At 38.0% G+C, this 20,749-nt stretch overlaps 1 protein-coding gene across 9 annotated transcripts in view; it reads left to right on the forward strand.

Moving 5' to 3' along the window:
- UBR2 (ubiquitin protein ligase E3 component n-recognin 2) overlaps positions 1-20,749 on the forward strand; it is a 107,954-nt gene that overhangs the window by 1,352 nt on the left and 85,853 nt on the right. For all 9 annotated transcript variants that reach the window (XR_015153196.1, XM_086371646.1, XM_086371651.1 and 6 more), the window contains one exon: positions 7,343-7,602. Coding sequence is in view for 6 of the 9 variants with exons in the window: in XM_086371646.1 (XP_086227772.1) it covers positions 7,343-7,602 (260 nt within the window). In the remaining 3 variants the exon portion in view is untranslated. The remainder of the gene's footprint in view (positions 1-7,342; positions 7,603-20,749) is intronic.

The raw sequence follows: 20,749 nt of genomic DNA on the forward strand, positions 1-20,749 counted from the left end.
TTGAGCACAAGTCAACAATCTGAATGTTAGGAACAAAATTGTAGTAGGGCACTATGGGGCTGTTGGTTAGTAAGGAGTTATTTTGGGCGAATTGATGAGGGCACTAGATCATAGGGGAAGTAAATGTCAGTAGAGGTGAAAAGTTTCAAGAAACACGTTGTTGAACGATACGTCTTTGTTTTTAAACCAACTTTAGTTCAGTTTTCATTTACTTTCTGCTTAATATTGCAACAACCCAAGGATTTTCCCCATCTGCCTTTCATTTATCGAGAGATTTGGGGAAAAAAAAAAGAAAGCTGTGTTTGAAGTAAATAGTAAAATGATGATAACAGCTGTTCCCTATCCACGTCGTCCTGTCAGTATCCATGTTGATATCTGTCCTGTTATTTACCTGACGTTTTCTTTTTTACTCCACCGAGTTTTGCCCGTGACCCAGTGGTACAGGCTATGTACTCTATTTTCCTAGTTCTAAAAGTGCAAGCTGTTGTACCCCTGAAACTAACACAACATTGGTAATCAACTAGACTCCAATATGAAATAAAATTTTAAATAAAAGTGCAAGTTATTTAGTGAGAGCTTCTCAAATTTGTTGAGATTTCCTGAGTAAACAGTTATAAAACCAATGCTAGAGACCAGTGCTCCTAGTCCCTGCATAGTGAAATTCTCAGTCAGATGTAGTGGGGGAGATTAAGGGAAATGCAATCAAAGTTTAGTACTCTGGACTTGGAGTTTGTGAAGATCAGAGTCTGAGCTACATTTTAGTTTTGCTCTGTTTCCTTTTAAATGGATTTCTGAATAATAAGATGGAAAAAAATTTAGTCTGAAGGCCAACAAAATTTCTTAAAGATTCAGGCTAGTAGTAAAATACAGGATTCTTCAAGCAGTATAATTTGCCCGTACTTTGTGAAGCATTGATTGTCTGTATTTGGTTAAAACAGCATAATGCCTTAGTATTCTTCCAGCTTCGGCTCCAGCCCAGCCTTTGTCACAAATTAAAATGAATAAAGTTTTCTCAGGTTAAAATAAACTTTAGAGAGAATAAACAAGTAATAAACAGTTACTGCAGCCTTTAGACCTCTGTAACTGGTAACTGGTTGGGATCACATCCGTCTCAAATTACTTAATAAGCACTGGTGTCATCTTTCCCACACTGTATTTACACACTGGCTTTTCTTATTTGAATGAGGAGGAAGGACCATTTGTGACCCCATCTATTCTTTACTAGAATGCGTCACGGAAGTATGAAAGTACTCCAGTACTTTCAAGTTTAGGATAGTAAAGTGACTGGCCCTGTGTTCTAGTTTTCTCTTTCCTTTGGTAGAGTTGATTCTGCAAGTATGTTCAGTTCAGTTCAGTTGCTCAGTCGTGTCTGACTCTGCGACCCTGTGGACTGCAGCATACCAGGCTTCCCTTTCCGTCACCAACTCCCGGTTGTGCAAGTATATATGACTCCCCAATGGCACCCCACTCCAGTACTCTTGCCTGGAGAATCCCATGGATGGAGGAGCCTGGTAGGCTGAAGTCCATGGGGTCGCTAAGAGTCGGACACGACTGAGTGACTATCACTTTCACTTTCCACTTTTGCGCATTGGAGAAGGAAGTGGCAACCCACTCCAGTGTTCTTGCCTGGAGAATCCCAGGGACAGGGGAGCCAGGTGGGCTGCCGTCTGTGGGGTCGCACACAGTCGAACAGGACTGAAGCGACTTAGCAGCAGCAGCAGCAGCAACACTTCTTGAGTCTATCTACATCTTATGCTCCACAGATTGGATTATATCTTTAAGTGGATGATTTGCTGCTGCTGCTGCTAAGTCGCTTCAGTCGTGTCCGACTCTGTGCGACCCCATAGACGGCAGCCCACCAGGCTTCCCTGTCCCTGGGATTCCCCAGGCAAGAACACTGGAGTGGGTTGCCATTTCCTTCTCCAATGCATGAAAGTGAAAAGTGAAAGTGATAGTTGCTCAGTCGTATCCGACTGTATCGACCCCATGGACTGCAGCCTACCAGGCTCTTCCGTCCATGGGATTTTCCAGGCAAAAGTACTGGAGTGGGGTGCCATTGCCTTCTCCGAAGTGGATATATTGTTTCTCCCCAAGTCTGAAAGAACTATGTATTCCTTACAGAAGTTTTGTGTAGAGTATTATATCTATATTGATTACTTTTTACCTTAAAATTTTCAGCAGTTTTATATATTGCAATGTAATTCACATATCTTACAGTTCAGTTCAGTGGTTTTTAGTATATGCAGAGTTGTACAGCCATCACCACAATCAGTTTTAGAACATTTTCATCACCTTCCCAAAAGAAGTCTTGTATCCATTAGCTGTACACTCCTCCTAACCTCCCAGACTCTAGGCCACTGCTGACCTGTTTCTTTGTTTCCATAGATTAGTCTCTTCTGGACATTTAATATAAATGGGGTTATGTAATATGTTGTCTTTTGTGACTGGTTTCTTTCCGCTTAGCATAAGTATTCAAGGTTTGTCCTTATTGTAGCATGTATCCTCAATACTTCATTCCTTTTTACTGCCAAATGATAGTCCATTATGTGGATATACCATATTTTATTAATCCATTCATCAGTTGATGGCTGTTTGAGTTGTTCAACTTTTGGGAGATTATGAATTGTGTTAGTATGAACTTTTGTGTACAGTTTTTTTGTGGGAACATATGTTTTCGTTTCTATTGGGCATATACCCAGGAGAGGAATTGCTGGGTCAGGAATTGCTAGGCAGAAATGACTGCATCGTTTTACCTTCCTGTCTGCAGATGCGGTTTTCAGTGGGTTTCACATCCTTGTTAACACTTGTTAGTTGTCTGTTTTTTCATTATAGCCATTCTATTGGGTGTAAAGTTGGATCTCTTCATAGTTTTGATTTGTGTTTCCCTCGTGACTCATGATGTTGAACATCTTTTCATAAGCTTTTTGGGTATTTGTTTATATTTTTTTTAAGTGTCAATTCGGATCTTTTGCCTATTTTTAAGTTAGATTTTTCTTGGTTCTAATTTTTTCTTAATATAGTCCTGAAAGCTCCGTTTCAGCATTAGTGATTGTTGCTTTAGATTGTTGTTTTATAGTTAACTTACATGTTGATTATCCTTGTTCAAAAGCAAAACCAAATGTGGTTAAAGAACACAGCTTTAATTTGGCAAGCATTATAGTTAGATACTGTGATACAAGCTTCCCTTGTGGCTTACCTGGAAAAGAATCCGCCTGCAATGTAGGAAACCTGGGTTCAATTCCTGGGTTGGGAAGATCCCCTGGAGAAGGGAAAGGCTACCCACTCCAGTATTCTGGAGAATATTCTGGAGAATTCCAGGGACTGTATAGTCCATGGGGTCCCAAAGACTCAGACATGACTGAGCGACTTTCACTTTCACTGTGCTAAAAGAACTAACCCCAAGGGATTCTTTCGTTTTTGTGTTTATTATACTTGCTCTCCATCCCAAGGCTGAAAATTAGCTTTCAAAATAGGAGAGAGCCTAGAAGCATTGTCATAACATGTTTACTATAGTGGAATGAGTTGACAGTTTCTCCACATCCCTTGTGGAGGACTTCTAATAAGGTAGTGCTTGTTACTGTGATGTGCACGTTACATGGTCTGAAATAAGGACAGATTAACATGCAGCCGAATTGGGAATCTGGTCATTTTTCCTGTTGAAGAAATAGTTACAATTAGCTTATGTTCCTGAGAACTAATACAAAAAGCTATAGATTTTTTTCTTTTGAGAAATATGTGAACCATTGTTCTGAAATGCAGCCAGAAATTTTTTCCACCTGCTCATTTTCACTTCACAGCTTTTTCTTCTAATCTATACTGTTGCTGGTCACTAATTCTATATCTCTGGTATATAATTCCCATGTAAAGGTACTTTGCTTTGTTTATTAAGTGTTTTAAGTAAGGTGACTGATTTTTTATTCCTTAGCCAGAAGCTGATATTAGTTTCTGAATTTTTTGTTTAAGAAATCTATGAACATATTTAGCCCATCAGTGTTGTTGGAGCCACAGACAACATTTTCTTTTACAAAGCACCATCCTTTATCCTCCCTGAATCAAAATTCTGCAAAAGTAAACTTTTAAGAGAAATGGCAACATAAAATATAAGACAAAAAATCGCTGTTAAACAAAACCTTTAAATATGTTGTAAATTAAAATTGAAGCATAGTTTTCTAGGATCCTGGGGGCGAATTCTTAAATCTTAATGATTGTCTCCCTCCAAGTACTATTTTCCAGGCAAGAACACGGACACGACTGAAGTGACTTAGCAGCAGCAAGTACTGTTTTAAGAGTAATTTAGTCTCTTTCCTACTTAATAAAAGGAGACAGAGCAAAATTAGTTACATTTGGAAAGGGGTTTCACTTCAGGGGTAAAGACTTTTCCACTGTTTTCAATTGTAAACTTCCATCCAGCCCTTATCTTATGAACAACAGTTTTACATTTTTAGGAAAAATTTTCTCAAGTGTGAAATTAACTAGAAAGTTAGTATATACTACCTCATGAATATTTAAAATCTCTCTGTAGAGTTATTTTTCAAAAAAAAGAAGTGGACTGAAGATTATGCAAGTAATAGTTAAAAAGAAGACCTTGTACTCTTTTTTTTTTTAATGTTTTATTTTATATTGGAGTATAGCCATTAGAAGACCTTATACTCTTGTCTTATGGTGTTAGACATCACTTGAATGCACTCTTTCTTAACAAGGATGTAATTTGAGACATAAATGTAGTCTATAGGTAAACATGAGACCTATGAGTTAACAGATAACTGCATTTTTGTAGAAGTGAGTTGTTCCATGTTTTCTGATTTCAAATTTTTATTTGGTTTAGAGACAGAAAAGGTTGGTTGTAATTAACACAAGGAAATATGGAGGACAAGTAAACGTAGATGGAATTGGTATGGGAGGCAGGAATAAATAAATGACAGAATATGAGGAAAAATCTTAAAGTTTAGGGAAATAGAAAGAGAAAAGAATGGAGGTGGTTTGATGGATGCCTTATTATAGGGTTTACTTGGTTTGGTTTTTAGAGCCTGCACCTGGATTGGCTTTATTTATGCTTCCATAAAAGCCACATGGAGCATCTTTCTGTAATATCAACGTTAAGTGACAGTCAGTAGTACAGATACATTTATAGTCACTAGGTTAATGGATTTTGCTAAATGCCTGCTGGGGCTTGGTTCTGTTATAGATTTGGGGGTTGTTGGGGGTGGGGTAGAGGAACAGGAGATTAGGGTAAGGAATGGGCAGAGAAGGCGTCTTAGAGAAAGTGAAACATAAACTGAGATCTGAAGAATGAGTAGAAAATAGCCCTGGGAAGCAGAGAGGAGCAATGCCAGTCAGGAGGAGGAGACTAGTAAGTATAATACAAGACACAGGCTTTGTAAACCGTGTCAGTGGACTTGACTTGATCCTAAATAGAAGGGGAAACAGTGACACGATCAGAATGGCATTTTGCAAGAAATGCTCTGGTAGTGAGTTTGGAAAAATGGACTGTAGAGGGGCCAAACTAGTGGGGATCACCAGTTAGAATATGGTTGCACCAGTCTGATGGCTCTGGGCAGTTTGGACTAGGGTAGTGGGGGCACTGCCAGTAGGGATGGAGAGAAAGAAATGGATGGATTCAACAGATGTTGAGGAATCCTAATAGACAAGACATGATGATTAATTGAATGTTGGAGTAAGGAAGAAAGATTTCTGTGTTTTTTTTCTGGTTTGAATACCTGGTAGATGCTGGAGTTTAAAATAGGGAAATGGAGGAAATAGCAGGAGGTTTTGTGTTGTGGAAGATCATGAGTTCAATTTTGGACATATTGAGTTGGTGTCTGAAAGGAAAAACTGTTTCTTCTATTTCTCTTTACATTCACACCAACACTCCCAGCCACCAAATGTAGGGGATTGTTTTTCCCACATCAAGCAGTTCTCTCCTTCTCAGCAGACACCAATTGGGTGCCCTACAAGTTGGTCAATTCTGACATTATACACCTGGAGATAGCATCAGATCCCAAAGATTAAGGGCTCAGTCCCACAAAGCTGCCCCCATTACTACTTCAGATGCCACTCACAAGCAGGGGGTCCTCAGGTTACCCACAATTTATGTTGCAAATGAGGGGGGTTCCTGTTACCCCCTCTTTGGGTTCAATAATTTGCTGCAGTGGCTGCCAGAACTCAAGGAAGCAGTTTATTTACTAGGTTACTTGTTTATTATAAAATGATACAACTCAGGAATAACCAAATGAAATAGAGGAAGGTATGTGGAGCTTCCATGCCCTCTCTGGGCATGTTAGCACCTCTGCCTGTTCATCAAGGAAGAAGGTGGCTGAACCTCAACACTTTGGGATTCTTATGGAGGCTTCATGCCTCCATAGGCGTGATGATCAAATCATTGGTCATGAGTGATTAACTTCACCTCCAGCACCTCTCCCTTCCCTGAAGTTGGTTGGGGTGGAGGCTGTAAGTTCCCACCTACTAATCATGTTCCTGTGGCAACCAGCTCCCCATCCTTAGGGGCTTTCCAAAAGTCACCTCAGTAACTGCAGTTCAGGTCTGATTGAAAGAGGTTTGCTTTGAATAACAAAAGACACTCCTTTCTTTATCTCACTTAGGAAATTTCAAGAGTTTTAGGAACTCTGTGCTAGGAATGAGAAAACCAAAAGTGTATTTCTTATTGTAAATTACAATATCGCAGCATCTGTTAGATATCTAAGTAGAATTACCACAGGTAGTAGGACATGAAAGTTTGGGTACAGGAAACAGTGGCTTTTTTAAATATTTTTAGCGTGGAGAGCAAAGGAGAAAGGGTTTAAGCAGAGGTTGATCAGGGGGAAAAGAACATAATCATTAAAACAAAGTCTCTTGTGGAGTGTCATTTATTAATCATTGAGAAATAGAATTAGTATATTGGCTGTTCCTGTTTACTGTATGTTCTTGCTATCAGCAAACTGAAAAGAGAATCCAAATCACAATCAGTGTATCATTTGAGCAAAACAGTTGAAATTAGAAAGGAAGTCAGATGGGCTCAATGGCTAGCATCTTTGAGATGATTTGTTGTGGTTATTTTCCTGGACTGCCCATAGAAGGTTGCTTCAGGAGTCGTTTTGAGGAGATGGGCTCATTTCACTGTTGATTTTGCTTTCACTTTAAGTAGAATTCTAAGATACTGGCTATTGTAGTTAAAATCTAAACGTTTTACCCTTTTTGAAAAGGCATACAGTGATGAATGTTGTCAATAAAACAGTTTATAAGATTCTTTTGTCATTATTTTTTGTGTCTAGAAGAAAACAGAGTAGATTTATTCAAATTTGCAGTTTATTGACTTTGTTTAAAATTATTTTTTCTTTTTTTAAAGAAATGGCTGCAAGCAACTGACCTCACTAGAGAAGTATACCAGCATTTGGCCCACTATGTACCCAAAATCTACTGCAGGGGTCCCAACCCTTTTCCACAGAAAGAAGACATGTTGGCACATCAAGTTTTGTTGGGACCAATGGAATGGTACCTTTGTGGTGAAGATCCTGAGTTGGGATTTTCCAAACTTGAACAAACAAATAAACCTTCTCATCTTTGTGGTCGTGTTTTTAAAGTGGGAGAACCTACATACTCTTGCAGGTAAGATATTGCCATTTTCTTTCTTTCCTTCTTGTTTTTACTTTTTTCATGAAACCTTACATTTTAATTTTTAAATTATGAAATATTATATAAATGTGTGTGTGTAAGTCTACACAACAAATATATTTGGTTTAATAACTTATTATAAACAAATATTATTTTCCAGGTCAAGAAATAGAGCATCACCAGGACTGCAGAGACCCATAGTGTGCTTTCTTCCTCCTCCATAGTTAACCCCTACCTTGACTCTTGTAATGATCACTTTCTTGCTTTTCTTGATAGAGTGGTTCTTTTTGATGTTCGAATTACCCCATGTTTGGCCTTTGAATGCCCCATCACACTAGCTTCTTGGTCATTTTCACATGCCTTTCATAGTCTTTGGGTGCTTCTTTGCTTTCTGGCACAAGATGTCCACACCTCACTTTGTACTTACTCTGACCCATATATGCAATCAGCCACTTATGCAGGGAGTTTCCTTTTAGTTGGGAATGTTAGGAACCATGGTCTGGGTACTATATGTACTTAGTACTACTAGGTTGACTTTAAATTTCTTGTTGAGAATTGAGTGTACAAGGGTAGAAGATGGAGAGGAAAGTGCTCTGTTTCCTTTTAGGACTATCTTCTCCTATTTCTCAGAACTAATCATTATTGACAAACTCTTACATATCCTTCCAGAAATTTTTTGTGCCTATACATGCCATATATGGGGCTATCTTAAACATATATATGCAGACATACATAGAAAAGGGACTATGTTAGATATACTGGGCTAAGTTTTCCTTTCTCTACAAAATCTTGCCATTGACATCTGTCCATATCGGCTCATATAGCTAGGTAATATTCCATTGTGTGGATACAGTATTGATTGTATTATATTTTTTTCTTTAAGACTTTTTCCCATGCAACTTAATTTTGGTTACAACTTCTGGGTGTCTGTGGCAGTCTTTCTTTATGGTTAGAATACCAATCAAGAGCTTTTTATATATTGAAAGACTGTTAGATCTAGTTTTTTGTTTGTCTATACAGAAACCTAAGTCCCTTATTGGTATTTGGAGCAGTAGATCTAGTTTAATCTCATGATTTACAGATGAGGAAACTGAGATCCAGTTGTTGCAGTAACATCCTTTGTGTCAAAAATATCCAGTTCCAAAGCATGCATTTGTATGTCGTGTCTTTCAATCTTCAGTTTGGAATGTTGCATTGGTTTTTCTTTGACTTTCATGATCTGGACACTTGACAAGTACAGGCCATTTATTTTGTAAATGCCTCTCAATTTGGGTTTGTCTGTATGCTTCATGGTTAGAGTCAGGTTGTTTCTTTCACAGAAATGTTACAAAAATTACATGTTCTCAGTGTTCCAGCTTTGAACCAAAGTGTTCCAGTTTGGTTCAATAGCTCTTTAACTTTGATCACTTGATTTCTGCAAGGCTTCTCTACTGTGGAGTTACTCTTTTTCCCTCTCTAATCACTAAATATTTGGTGGTGAGATACTTTGAGACATATTAAATATCCTCTTTCTTACCAAATGTTCAGTTTTTTATTTGTATCAGTATGTATTCATGGAGTCCCATTATTCTGGTGGTCAAAATTGTCCTAGATTTGACCAGTGGAAGGCCCTTCAAGCAGTTTCCCTGGTGGCTCAGACAGTAAAGAATCTGCCTGCAATGTGGGAGACCTGGATTCCATCCCTGGGTTGGGAAGATCCCTTGGAGAAGGGAAAGGCTACCCACTCCAGTATTCTTGCCTAGAGAATCCCCATGGACACAGGAGCCTGGCGGGCTGCAGTCCATGGGGTCGCAAATAGTCAGACACAACAGAGTGACTAAGCATGCACACACAGGCCTTCAAGCTGTCTTTGTTCTTTTTTATGTCCCCATCATTCTTTGAGCACTTCCTTTTTCTGACACAAGATGTTCTGAACACATCTTGGACTTTTCTCTGCCTTAGTTCTGAAATCAACCATTTCTCCAAGGAGCCTGTTCCTTTTTAGTAGAGATCAGTGTTCAGAAATAAGATAGTAAGTCTACTTGTTGCTGTTGGTATGTCACTAATCCCAAACCCTGTCAATGGATCTGTGTATCTGTATGTAGGTCTCTCTAGTTCCAGTCCAGCACCACAGGATTCTTTATTGTTTTCTTCCTTTGCATATTTTGTCTCTTCTCTAATGATGCCATGTGTGTCTGTGTATGGGGCCATCCCAGGGGAGAACAGGTTGGGTGCTAGTTTGAATGCTTTGTAAGGAGGGCTTGATTAAATTGACAGTTCTGAGAGCTTCCATGACTAGAAGAAAAAGAAGTAGAAAGAATCTTGTTTTCAGCAGTGATCATGGAATTGGCTTTTTTGGGGGTTTGGAGAAGTGGAGGTGGGATGACAGGAGGAGGAATGTATTTATTCCCTCAGTGAAAGTGGTGCACTGAAAAGCTGTTTGCCTATATTTGAAGATTAAGTGTGCCTGTAGGATTTGTTGGTGAAACCAAGTCAGGATGATCTCAGAAGAGTTTTCCTGTATGTGTATGGTAGAGGCTGGAGTCTTTGAGATATAAAATCATTAGAGTGTGGAGGTATAGGTTAATCCATTCATACCTATCATGGGTATTCTAACTGTATATTTAGAGAATGTATAGAATCAATGAAAAGGAAGGTTCCTTGGGTAAGAATTTCCATGTTCATGACATCATCTAAAGGGTCACGAAAGTGAAAGTGTCTCAGTTGTGTCCAACTTTTTGCGACCCCATGGACTATACAGTCCATGAAATTCTCTAGGCTAGAATACTGGAGTGGTTAGCCTTTCCCTTCTCCAGGGGATCTTTCCAACCCAGGGATCAAACCCAGGTCTCCCACATTGCAGGTGGATTCTTTACCAGCTGAACCACAAGGGAAGCCCCAGAATACTGGAGTGGGTAGCCTATCCCTTCTCTAGCAGATCTTCCCAACCCAGGAATTGAACTGGGGTCTCCTGCATTGCAGGTAAATTCTTAACCAACTGAGCTATCAGGGACATTTATGCCCAGAATGGTTGAAGAAAGAAAGCAGTATGCAGTAACCTGTACTTGGACAGACAAGTACCCTGAAATGGGGGAGAGGGATATAATTATGATGGCCTCCTAGGACTCAAGCTAGAACCAGACTCTTAGAGGATATTTCTAAACTTTGTTGTTACTTAAAGTTGGCCAACTCCAGGTTATGAGCACAGACTTCTACAAGATTGTCTAAAGTACAACTGAAAGTTGGGGACCTCCTGAGCCACACTCAATTCTGATCTGCTGGTTACAAATTTCAAGCATCTCCATAGATTATCTTAGGTTGGATAATCACTGGAACAATTCACAGAACTCAGGGAAATGCCGTAGTTATGATTAAAGTTTTATCATAGCAAAAACACACAAATCTGAACTAGCCAAAAGGCAAGATTTCCAAATGCAATGTTTTCTAATTCTCAGGGACATGTTGTTATCTTCCCAGCACATTTACTGCATGACAACAAAGTATTGCCAACCAGGGAAGCTCACCCAAGCTTAGGTGTCCAGAGTTTTTATTGGGGTTTCTTATATTGAATACTGATTTATTGAATCATTGCCCACATGACTCAGTTTCCAATTCCACTGCCCTTCCCAGTGGCAGAGCTGTGCCTGAAAGCCCCAGTCCTCTAATCACATGATTTAGTTCAGTTCAGTCGCTCAATTGTGTCCGACTCTGTGACCCCGTGAATCTCAGCACGCCAGGCCTCCCTGTCCATCACCAACTCCTGGAGTTCACACAAATTCATGTCCATCGAGTTGATGATACCATCTAGCCATCTCATCCTCTGTCGTCACATGATATTAGCCCTCTAATCACATTGGCCCTCTAATCACTTGCTCTAATCACATGGTTAGTTTTCTGGTATGGCCAACCTCCACTCTGAGTTACTTAATTCTGCCTGCGCTCTGTGACAACCTAGAGGGGTGGCATGGGGAGGGAGGTTCAAGAGGGAGGGGATATGTATGCCCTTGGCTTATTCATGTTGATGTATGGCAGAAGCCATCACATTGTAAAGTAATTCAGTTCAGTTCAGTCACTCAGTTGTGTTCGACTCTTTGCATCCCCATGGACTGCAGCACACCAGGCTTCCCTGTCCATCACCAAGTACCAGAGCTTGCTCAAACTCATGCTCATTGAGTCGGTTGTGCCATACAACCGTCTCATCCTCTGTTGTCCCCTTCTCCTCCTGCCTTCAATCTTGCCCAGTATCAGGGTCTTCTCCAGTGAGTCCGTTCTTCACATCAGCTGGCCAAAGTATTGAAGTTTCAGCTGCAGCATCAGTCCTTCCAGTGAATGTTCAGGACTGATTTCCTTTAAGATTGACCGGTTTGTTCTCCTTGCAGTCGAAGGGACTCTCAAGAGTCTTCTCCAACACCACAATTTAAAAGCATCAATTCTTTGGTGCTCAGCTTTCTTTACGGTCCAACTCTCAGATCTATACATGACTACTGGAAAAACCATAGCTTTGACTAGATGGACCTTTGTTGGCAAAGTAATGTCCCTGCTTTTTAATATGCTGTCTAGATTGGTCATAGCTTTTCTTCCAAGGAGCAAGTATCTTTTAATTTCATGGCTGCAGTCACCATCTGCAGTGATTTTGGAGCCCCCCAAAATAAAATCTCACTGTTTCCATTGTTTCCCCATCTGTTTGCCATGGAGTGATGGGACTAGATGCCATAATCTTACTTTTCTGAGTGTTGAGTTTTAAGCCAACTTTTTCACTGGCTTCTTTCACTTTTATCAAGACGTTCTTTAGTTCCTCTTGGCTTTCTGCCATGAGGGTGTTATTATCTGCATATCTGAGGTTATTGATATTTCTCCCAGCAGTCTTGATTCCAGCTTGTGCCTCATCCACACGGCATTTCGCTTGATGTACTCTGCACATAAGTTAAATAAGCAGGGTGACAATATACTCCTGTCCCGATTTGGAACCAGTCTGTTCCATGTCCAGTTCTAACTGTTGCTTCTTGACCTGCATACTGATTTCTCAGGAGGCAGATCAGGTGATCTGGTATTCCTATCTCTTGAAGAATTTTCCACAGTTTGTTGTGATCCACACAGTCAAAGGCTTTGGTACAGTCAATAAAGCAGAAGTAGATGTTTTCCTGGAACTCTCTTGCTTTTTTGATGATGCAATAGATGTTGGCAATTTGATTTCTGGTTCCTCTGCCTTTTCTAAATCTAGCTTGAATATCTGGAAGTTCACAGTTCATGTACTGTTGAAGCCTGGCTTGGAGAATTTTGAGCATTACTTTGCTAGTGTGTGAGATGACTGCAATTGTGCTGTAGTTTGAAAATTCTTTGGCATTGCCTTTCTTTGGGATTAGAATGAAGACTGAACTTTTCCAGTCCTGTGGCCACTGCTGAGTTTTCCAAATTTGTTGGCATATTGAGTGCAGCACTTTAACAGCATCATCTCTTAGGATTTGAAATAGCTCAACTGGAGTTCCATCACCTCCACTAGCTTTGTTCGTAGAGATAATTCCTAAGGCCCACTTGACTTCACATTCCAGGATGTCTGGCTCTAGGTGAGTGATCACACCATCATGATTATCTGGGTCATGAAGATCTCTTTTGTATAGTTGTTCTGTGTGTTCTTGCTACCTCTTCTTAATATCTTCTGCTTCTGTTAGTTCTGTACCATTTCTGTCCTTTATTGTGTCCATCTTTGCATGAAATGTTCCCTTGGTGTCTTTAATTTTCTTGAAGAGTAATTATCTGCCAATTAAAAATAAAATAAAATTTAAAAAAAAGTTACCTCATTAGTATAAACTTTCAGATATGTGGGTGGAGTGGAAGCGTGAATAACAAAGACACTCCTATATATGGGAAATTTCAAGGATTTAGAGTTTCTTCCTAGGAACCCCAAAGGTCAGCCAAACTCTCTATCACACAGTTGTTAAGAAAGTAAGTGAGGTCCTTTGTATAGTGCTTTCCGCAATATTTGGTACATAATAAACTCTTGGTAAATGGGGTCTGAGGATGAACGTGTTATGTTTAAAGTAGTACATGAAACCCAGTACCTTGATAAGATGACATGGAGTCTGTTATTTGGAAAGATGAAATACGGTTATTGGAATTCTGGGAGAGTTTCTAAACTAGACCCTTTAGGAGAAAGGTGAGTTATGTCTGTAGGTTGGAGATTTTCTTTAACCAGAAAAAATGATACCCAGGAGTCTTTAAAATGAATCTGTGAAGGAAATTAAGTTAATTTTTCTGTTATTTGTTCATCATTTCTAAAATCGTGTAGATCTCAGATGATCTCGCTGAAGCCGCTGTGATGTCAGAAAAGCTATCTGTTTTCAGACAGTAGAGTAGTTTTTATATTTGTCTATACTTAGTTGGGAGAAGGCAGTAGCAACCCACTCCAGTATTCTTGCCTGGAAAATCCCATGGATGGAGGAGCCTGGTAGGCTGCAGTCCATGGGGTCGAGAAGAGTTGGACACGACTGAGCGACTTCACTTTGACTTTTCACTTTCATGCATTAGAGAAGGGAATGGCAACCCACTCCAGTGTTCTTGCCTGGAGAATCCCAGGGATGGCAGAGCCTGGTAGGCTGCCGTCTGTGGGGTCGCACAGAGTCAGACACGACTGAAGCGACTTAGCAGCAGCAGCAGCAGCAGCATACTTAGTTGGGCTTCCCTGGTGGCTCAAACGGTAAAGAATCCGCCTGCAATGCGGGAGACCTGGGTTCGATCCCTGGGTTGGAAAGATCCCCTGGAGAAGGGAAAGGCTACCCACTTCAGTATTCTTGCCTGGAGAATCCCCATGGACAGATGGGCCTGACAGGCTACTGTCCATGGGGTCCCAAGGAATGGGACACGACTGAGCTACTTTGACTTTCACTTTTTCATACTTAGTTCTCTATTAGGAAAAATGGAATCAAATGTGGCACTTGTTATTTCTTTCTAAATAGAGATGATTGTTATTAGGGACAATCATGTTAGTGTGATGTTGATCATAAGTACTTATATTTTGATATCTCATAACCATTAAGAAAAAGAAAATACTAGTAAAATGTGAAATCATATTTTGGTTTATGAGTTTAACATTAAGTTAATTCCATTGTTTTTTGTTGCAAAGTTAAATTAAAAACATTCTTATTTAACATTTAAAAGCTTACTGCTTAAATATTACAGATAACCAGAATTTGGAGTTGGGAGTTATGCTGCCATCAGTTAGAAATATTCTTAGTACATGTTTCCAGATAGTACTTTATGATTCTTCGTTATGAACAGTTTTGCTTGTTTAATTTTTTTAAACATTGAGTCTGTCAGTAATGATAGATGAGGTTATGTTAAAAATAACCAACAAACTTACCATCTCAGAGACTTTAAATACCCAAAATACATTTATTACTCAGACTGTGTGACCAGATTGGTGGGGGTGATGAGTGGGGGCTCTGCTCTAAGTAGTTACTTTATACCATGTGGCATCTTGGTCAACTTAATATTTTTTTAAGGGTCACCAGAGCAAGGAAATAGGAGGGTCTTACACAGCAAATAAATTGCTCTGGCTCAAAAGTGACCACCATGCCTACATCCCTTTACCTAGAACTGGTTAGAAGGCCTCTGACTCCAAAACAGGGCAAGGAAGTGTATTTTTTCTGTGTCTGGTAGAGATGCAGACTTGAAAGTGGATGAACATTAGAAGTGTTTTCAGTGATCTTTGGAGTTTGGGTGTTATTTTTCCTTCCTCACAGGATTGTTAGGATAAAAAGAGGTATAGTATAGAAAAACACTTAGGGAACTATAAGGAATTTTTATATGTAAGATTTTTTAAGCCGAATACTCAGTCTTAAAATTCATTATTGAGCCATGAGTAATAAATATCTTAGGCAGAGGGAAAGAGGTGGTTTCATTCCTTTTCTCTCTGGAAATATAGAACTCTAATATGGAAGAAACACTTATTTTCAGTAAGAAGAATTTGTTCAATTTTTTGCTTTTTAAAAAACTTAAACACTTGATGTTTTTTTTAGGAGAGTTCTATTTTAAGACTGTTTTTTAAAAACATGAGTGGTCCAGAGATTGAAATCAATGCTGTTAGTTTAAAAAATATATGGATGTGATACATGAGTGAAATTGTGCTGTGTGTATTTGTAAATGTGGCTTTTTTTCATGAAACAATTTGTCTTAGAGATCTTTCTCAGTCAGTTTATATAAATCTACTTCATTCTTTTAACTGCTGTATTTCCACAGTAAGGCCAGGCCATGATTTATTTGTTTGCCCTATTAATGAAATGAGAAATGGAAAATTTCTAGGATTTTTTTTTTTTATCCTGTAGCAAACCATGCTGCAGGGAACATTCTGTACCTATTTCTACACATCTCTTTTTATACACATTTTAGTGTTTTTCAAGATAGATACCTATTAGTAGAAACAGAATTTCATTGCTGGGTATTATCACTGTGTTCTTCAATGTACTGGAATTTCCCTTGTCTACTTTGCTCTCTCCAACCTGGAAAAGTAACAGAAAGTGGGTAGTTGATATCTCCTAGATAAGTTGAATTTCTGTGGTTGTCCAAAATGAATCTTGTATTCTTGGTTTGGATATTTATGGTCATTTTTATTTACTTTTTTTTTATGCACCAATTTGGTGTAAGATTGAACATAGCCATACATGGGGTATGTTCATACCATAGCCATAATACCAACTTTACATGTATGCCTTTTATCCAGTTGTTGGGGAATAGTAGATGTATGAATAGGTTACTGTGGGGTAATCCTTTTAGATAAGGAAACTTGGATTTATATCACCAACATTTTCCTAATGATATCATATTTGAGTTCTTTATTTCTTAGAGGAAAGTTTACATATTTCAAAAGGCACAAATCTTAATTGTACATTTTTGACAATAGTTAACCTCATGTAACTCACATCCTGTCAAGCAGAGAACATTTCCATCTGACTGGAAATTTCCTTGTTAAGGACTTCAAGCCCTAGGTAACCACTATTCTGATATTTTCACCTTAGATTAGTTTTGTCCATTCTAGAACTTCATCAAAATGAAATCATACTCCTTTGTGCCTGGCTTCTTTTACTCAGCATAATGTATATCTGATTGATCTAGAATCCTATAATTATTAGAAATTGTTTCCACTTGTATTGCTGAGTAGTTGTCCATTGTATGAATGTACTTTAATTGCCCATAATCCATTGTTCTACTGATAAACATTTGAGTTGTTTCAGTTTGAGGTTATCATAAGTCTTCTGTGGCTTTTTTTTAATCAGTTCATTCTGGTTTTTGGTAGAAATTTAAAATATTTAAAGGAAAGGAAAATGGTAGTTTGTTTCATAAATCATATCAGCTTATGCCAACATTATTTAAATGCAACTTATTCAAGTATTAAACATTATTATTTTAAATCTCTGTGTTTAAAATACCAATAAAGAAACTCCCTGGTGGTCCACTGGTTGGAATTCAGCTTCCACTGCAAGGGGCATAGGTTCAGTCCTGGTTGGGGAACGAAGATCCAGCATGTTGCATGGCACAGCCAAGCAATTTTTAAAAATAAAAGACCAAATAATAAATATTACACTATTAAAAGTCTTCAGCTTTTTATGACACACTTTAGGAATATTAAGACACCATTAGTCGTTGGTTGTTTATTCCCAAATTGCCCAGGCTCCTCTGTCCATGGGATTTCAAACCCACGTCTCCTACATTGCAGGCAGATTCTTTACCACTGGGCCACCAGGGAAGACACCAGTAAGATAAGCTTTTCTATACTGTTATTATTCTGATAGACTGTCTATACTGTTATTATTCTGATAGACTGAACACTCTTAGCTGATCCATTAGTTACTGGCCATGACTATTTGCAAACAAGTCTTTGTGTGGACATATGTTTAATTTTGGGCTTCCCTGGTGGCTCAGTTGTAAAGAATCTGCCTCCAGTGCAAGAGATGCAGGAGACATGGATTTGATCCCTGGGTTGGGAAGATTCCCTGAAGGAGGAAATGGCAACCCACTCCAGTATACTTGCCTGGAAAATTCCATGGACAGAGGAACCTGGTGGGCCACAGTCCATGGGGTCACAAAGAGTCTGACACGACTGAGCAATTGCGTGCACACACACACACACATTTAATTGTTAGTGGATTCTACCCCAGGAGTAGAATTGCTGCATCAAAGGACAAGTATGTTTGAACTTAATAAGAAACTGTCAAAACTTTTTCTAAAAAAATTTTTTTTTCCCGCCAGTAGTGTTCCACTTGCTCCATATTCTCACCAACATTTGATTTTGTCAGTCTTTTAAACTTTAGCTGTTCTATATAGTGATATCTCAATATGGTTTTAATTTTCTTTGATGACTAATGATGTTGGAGCAATTTTACATGTGTTCATTGCCCGTTGAACTAATGAAGTTTTTCTTCAAGTCTTTTTTTTTATTGGCTTCATTATCTTTTTATTACTGAGTTTTAGAGTTGTTTATGTATTCTGGATACAAGCCCTTTGTGAGACAGATTTTATGAGTGTCTCCTCCAAGTCTGTGACTTGCCTGTATGCTGTCTTATGATGGCAGAAGTTTTAAATTTAATGGTTTAACTTTCCAACTTTTAAATTTTATGAAGATTGTTTCTTGTGTTAAAGAAATTTCTGCCTTTTCCGAGGTGACAAAAATATTCTCTCAGTTTTGTCCTATAAACTTTGAAGTTTTAGGTTTTATATCTGGGTCTGCGATCTGTCTCAAAACTTGATTTTTTAAATCAAGTTTGAGGTATAAGGATTGAGCTTCACTTTCTTATTGCTTGTGGGGATCCAGTTGTTCTAGCACCATTTTTTGACTTTTCACATTAAATTGCTTTGTTCCCTTACCGAAGACCTCTTGACCATATGAGTGTGGGTCTATTTCAAAATACTGATCAATTCCATTCATTGATACAGCTATTCTAATGCCAATAACCACATTAACTTGATTACTGTAACTTTGTAGTAAACTTCGTATTGATTCCATTTTTGCTTCTTTAAAGTTTCTTTTCTCTATTTCAGATTCTTTGCATTTTATAAATTTTAGAATTAGCTTGTCAGTGTTTATTTTTAAGAAAGACTGCTGAGATTAAGATTGGGACTGCATTGACTCTATAGACCAGTTTGGGGAGAATTGACATTTTAACAATACTGAGTTTTCCAGTCCATGAACATCTTCTATCTCTCCATTTATTGAGGTCTTCTTTAATCTCTTTTAACTGTCTTATAGTTTTTATATAAAAGTTGTACATACCTTTTGTTACATATTTATTCCTAAGTATTTTATGATGGTGTTTTTTCCTTAGTTTTAATTTCAGTTTTCTTTTGTGAATATAAAGAAATAGAGTTGGTTTCTGATATCAAACTTGTATCTGTGAGCTTGTTACACTCATTTGTAGTTCTAGTAGTTTTTGTTTTCTTCTGGTTTTGGTTCTTTAGGATTTTTGCATAATTGTGTCCTCTCTGAATGGGGACAGTTATATTTGTTCCAGCCTTTCTGCCTTGTATTTTCTTGTGCCTTACTACACTGGTGAAAGAGGACATCCTTGCCTTGGATGAAGGCATTCAGTCTTTTGTGATAAAATATGTTGTTATAGTTTTCTCATAAACACCCTTTATCTCATTAAGGACATTTCCTTCTGTTCCTAGTTTGCTGAGTTTTATTATTATTATAATAAATGACTGAATGTTATCCAGTGCTTTTATTATATCTTTTAAGATTATTATAATTTTCCTTTTTTATTTTATAAATAGTTGTATTGATTGATTTTTTTTTCCCAAATGGTTTTCATTACTGAGATAAACTCTACTTGATCATCATGTATTATAACCTTTATATATTGCTGGATTCAATTTGCTAGTGTTTTATTAAGGTTTTTTGTGTCTGTAATCCATGAAATATACCATCTGTCACTTTCTTGTACTGTCTTTATCTGGTTTTGGTAACAGAGTTATGCTAGCCTTATGAAATGAGTTGAGAAATATTCCTTTTTTTCTATATCTTTGAGGAGTTTGTATAAAATTGGTATGAGTTCTTCCTTCAGTGTTTTTGTTTTTGTTTTTGTTTTCATTTTTGAAAAGTTTTATTAAAATTTTTTTAATTTATTTTTTTTATTGAAGGATAATTGCTTTACAGAATTTTGTTTTTTTTTTTTTTCTGTCAAACCTCAACCTGAATCAGCCATATATCCCCTCCCTTTTGAACATCCCTCCCCATCCCATCCCTCCTTCAGTGTTTGATAGAATTTTCCAGTGAAACAAATCATCAAAGCCTAGTGTTTTCTTCAGAGAAAGATTTTGGTAACAAGTTAAATTTCTTGGATACTTTATGAGTTATTTAGAACTTTATTTCATCTTGTGTCATGTTTGGTACATTGTGCTTTTTGAGACATATGTTTCATTGTATCGTGCCAAATTTATTGGCATTAGGTTCTTAGTCATTGATATCTATGGTATCTATTGTGAGGTCTCTTCCTTTGTTAAATTAATAATTTGTATTTTCTCTTTGAAAAGATTCATAAAACTGTTTAAAGAATCAGTTTTGGGCTTTATTAGTTTTCTATCTGTTTTGTTTGTTTGGTTTCTACTCTTCTTTCTACTTATTTTTGACCTAATGTGCTCATATTTTATTCTTTGCTACTGCTAAGTCGCTTCAGTCATGTCCAACTCTGTGCGACCCCATGGACCACAGCCTACCAGGCTTCTCTGTCCATGGGATTCTCCAGGCAAGAACACTGGATTGGGTTGCCATTTCCTCCTCCAATGCATGAAAATGGAAAGTGAAAGTGAAGTCGCTCAGTTGTATATGACTCTTAGCGACCCCATGGACTGCAGCCTACCAGGCTCCTCCATCCGTGGGATTTTCCAGGCAGCAGTACTGGTGCGCTATTTAATTTTCATATTTTTGAGGCTTTCCAGGCTTTGTGACTGGTTTGTAACACAGTTAAAGTTCTGTAAGGTTGCAGTCTTTGAATTTATTGAGGTTTGTTTTATGACTCAGCAACACAGTCTTGTACATTCCATATGCACCTGAAAAGAAGATGTATATTTTGCAGTTACTGGATATAATAATCTATGACTGTTGATTAGAACAAAGTGGTTGATCGTGTCATTCAGTTCTTCTATACTTACTGATTTTTATGACTAGTTCTTT

Source organism: Bos grunniens, chromosome 23 (genome assembly GCF_055505025.1).
Source record: "Bos grunniens cultivar Pamir isolate PY7600 chromosome 23, Bosgru_T2T1.0, whole genome shotgun sequence".
Classification (NCBI taxonomy): Eukaryota; Metazoa; Chordata; class Mammalia; order Artiodactyla; family Bovidae; genus Bos; species Bos grunniens.